The sequence below is a fragment of the Coregonus clupeaformis genome, chromosome 14 (genome assembly GCF_020615455.1).
Source record: "Coregonus clupeaformis isolate EN_2021a chromosome 14, ASM2061545v1, whole genome shotgun sequence".
NCBI classification, from domain to species: Eukaryota; Metazoa; Chordata; class Actinopteri; order Salmoniformes; family Salmonidae; genus Coregonus; species Coregonus clupeaformis.
In genome coordinates, this window is record NC_059205.1 from 26,465,339 (window position 1) to 26,469,032 (window position 3,694).

General features: G+C 41.9%; 1 protein-coding gene across 1 annotated transcript; it reads right to left on the minus strand.

The window, feature by feature from the left end:
- Window positions 1-829: 829 nt before the first annotated feature.
- Window positions 830-3,694, minus strand: LOC121581103 (zinc finger protein 13). Its single transcript, XM_041896482.2, has 2 exons — window positions 3,310-3,694; window positions 830-2,239 (listed from the first exon to the last, which is right to left on the minus strand). Exons 1-2 carry the CDS (start codon window positions 3,584-3,586, stop codon window positions 1,209-1,211), a joined length of 1,308 nt encoding a protein of 435 aa, XP_041752416.1. The 5' UTR covers window positions 3,587-3,694; the 3' UTR covers window positions 830-1,208.

Below are 3,694 nucleotides of genomic sequence, written 5' to 3' on the forward strand. Positions count from 1 at the left end.
GCTTTTTGTGCATATGGAACATTTCTGGGATCTTTTATTTCAGCTCATGAAACATGGGACCAACACTTTACATGTTGCGTTTATATTTTTGTTCAGTGTAGTTATTTATTAGTTGTTTAATTGTTGATTTTTAATCAGATCTTTTTGATCACATTGAGTTTTATTGCATATATCTGGTATTTTTGATCCACGGATTTGCAGATTGACTGACAGGTTAACACTTTTTGGCTTGGCTAACTAGCTAGCTGGTTAATATTTTTGTTTGAAAAATGCATCTGGACACATTACCAGCTTTTTTGTTTCACCTGGCTGCCAATTCCTGATCTTCTGAGAACATCATTTGAGGAGTCGCCTGAAGTGTGAGGAATGGGAGATGGAATAATACAGCAGTGCTGAGACAGAGGGCTAGTAGTGAGGACGACTGGCTCCTGTTCTGAACTTGGTGTGGTGAGCTTTCTGTTGCCCAGAGCTGCTGAGGCATCACCCAAGTCGGTGCTACACAGAGTGGAAGAGAAGAAGCCCAGTGGCTATAAGAGTCAGGCTGGTTCCCAGACACGCCCTCTACAAGATAATCAACACACTCCATCTACCATCCTCTGACCAGCTCTCTCTGCTCAAGCCATGAACTGACCCTCTCCATCTTCAGAGGATGCAGCTTTCAAAGACTTGGCCTCTATTGGTTGACCTGTCATGATACATTGCTTCTTTGTTTTTTTGCTCTTGAAGCGCTTTGAGAATCTATGAAAAGCGCTATAGAAATGTAATACATTATTATTATTATGGAAAGAGCAGGTGTTCTTAATGTTTTGTATACTCAGCATGTTTCAACAACAAAAAAAGGGCTCCAAGTTGAGAGAATTCCCATGTTTATTCATAAAAATGTATGCATTGATAAAAGCACGTCCATTGTAGTTTTTCTCTCCAGATGTTAGTCTCTGGCATAGTTCTACAAAAACTAAAAAGACGATGGAGAGCCAACTCTTTATAACTGTTCCTTTTAAAAGGTTACAAGCAGGAGGACGTAAACCTGTAACTTTGATAACTCCCTACAGTATATTAGCAGAACTAGTGTAACAGTTGTGGTAGGATCACACTGCTCTCACTTTACAGAATAGGAAGACAAAAGTAACACACTGCGGCTTTTTGCAAGAGTGTCTTGACTGTCTTCTCATAAACTCTCTGTTCTCAGTCATTAGAAAAAGTTTATATTAATGAGGTTGTGTTTCATAATGTGTGGGACGGGCCCCAGCTGGTTTCTCTAGAATGTTCTTAGTTGTCTCGTCATTGTGATTACTTTTTATTTTCTTTGTTCTGAGGCCCCTGTGTACTCGTTGATGAGTGCGGAGATTACTCTGCTGAGCAAAACACCTCCCACATGTCACACAGCTGTACGGTTTCTCTCCTGTATGAATCCGTTGATGCATCTCCAAGTGACTGACCCGGTCAAAGCTCTTTCCGCAATAGGTGCAAACAAACCACTTCTCTCTTGCTGGGGTACTCCTTGGGGCTACCTTTGCTGAGTTGAAACCATTGGGGGCAAGCGAGAATACATTGTTTAGCCAAACGTTGGAATATGCTGCACCCTCATTGGTTCGCGTTTGTTTGTCTGACAGCACTCTGGTAGTTGTCCCATCCTCCCTTCTCTCTGGGTGCATAGTTTGCTCTCTCTGCTGTCCTGGTTGTGCCTGAACCAAATCTATAGGGGTCCTTCTTCGGGCATTCCAAACAGACTGTGCTCGCATCTCTTCTTTCATTAGTCTGTTAATGTACCCTGTATCTGACGATGGATCGCTATCGAGACCCTCCACAGCACTTTCAATAAGCTGTATGTCTGTATTGAGATCCTGTGTATATTGTTCTGTACCATAAGAGCAATCTGGACCCTCAGAGTCTAAGTTGCTCTCTGATACAGACGCCCACAGCTGACTCTCTCGGCGATCCACGGAAAACTCAATTTCCTGATGATCTGATCTTTCTGTGCCATGTTCACTTCCTGATGTATGTAGTGAAATAACATCATACTCCTCCTCTTGCTCGGTCTTCACCACTAACTCTAGTGCACTACCCTTCTCCTCTCTGTGGCCAGACCTGTACTGTTCACTGAGCCCCTCTACTGATTCTGCAGGTGGCTGTGGTCTATTTTGATCAGGTTGTTTGTCTTTAGGTGTGATCACTTTGTCTCTGGCGGTCTGCTCAAATGAAGTTCTTTCACCAGCATCCTCATCAGACCCATTGGACCCTGAAAGGGAAGGTTTAACTGAACTGTCAGAATCTATATGTCAAAAGCACTGTAAAACAAAGTTAAGAGTGTACTGAACAATTTAACAAAGGTCAACAATAGAATTGAAACCCATTATCTACACTTGCCTGGAAACCTGACCTCGAATTGCATTTTAATTCTACGTTGGGCAGAAATGTGTGTTGGAATCAGTAAAGTTTCTTCTCACGACCTCTACAAGTCAGAATGTTGAATAAAATGATATTTTAACTTACTTGTTGATGTTTGTCCGTGCAGTTGCTCCTTTTGGCGGTAGGATTATAATTACATCAATTTTTCTAAAGCGCTGGTAGTGCTTTCGGATTTCTATCACCTGAAGCATGTGCACAAGGTAAAAATACATGCATGAGATGCATGCATACTTGCCGAGCTCGTGCTTACATGGTTATGTGCATGCTTCAGATTATACAAATCTGAACCCACTACCAGCTCTTTGTAAAGTTGATGTAATCATACTTTCCTGTGGATATATTGTCTCACATTCCTACCACCAAAAGGACCAACTGCACGGACAACCGATAAAGTAGGTTAAAATATAATTTTATTCAACATTCTAGCTTGTTGAGGTCGTGAGAGGAAACTGACCTGACTCAAACGCTCATTTCTGCCCGACATAGAATTAAATTTACATTTACGTCATTTAGCAGACGCTCTTATCCAGAGCGACTTGCAAATTGGTACACTCACCTTATAGCCAGTGGGATAACCACTTTACAATATGTTGGGGGGGTAGGAGGATTACTTTATCCTATCCCAGGTATTCCTTAAAGAGGTGGGGTTTCAAGTGTCTCCGGAAGGTGGTGAGTGACTCCGCTGTCCTGGCGTCGTGAATTCAATGTCGGGTTTCCAGGCAATAAGTACACTAGCTAGCCATTGAGCTAAATGATTGTCAGTCATATTGTTAATACTGTATGCTATTTTCTTGAAGAATTGACCCCTGAGTTGAGATGGACACTGGACAACAACACATTTTAGATAAGTCGAAACCTAGTTAGCTAGTACAGTAAGCAAGCAAGCACGCGCAGGCTCACCCTGTTCTGTCCTTCTGGAAGACGAAGAGCATGTGGAACAACTGCCTGCTTCTCGCAGTTTGGAACTCGTCGTTTGCCGTTCGTTCTCCATAAACAATGTTCTTTTCAAGGCTTCAATTTCATTTTCTCTTTGGCACATTTCCAAGCGTAAAACAGCAAACCCATCATCGAACAATTTACTTATTTCTGCCACTGCAGCTTTGGCCAACACATCCATAACGGAGGTTAATTTGGTCTGAAAACTAACACAGTTGGTCACATTTTCCTGGAACAACATTTTATCTGACTAGTGTTATGTTTCTAAAGAAATGTTCAGTAAGAAAATACAATAGTTGGCTAGCTATCACTGATGGATTTTACTTCCGCGAAAACAAACTAAGGGGAG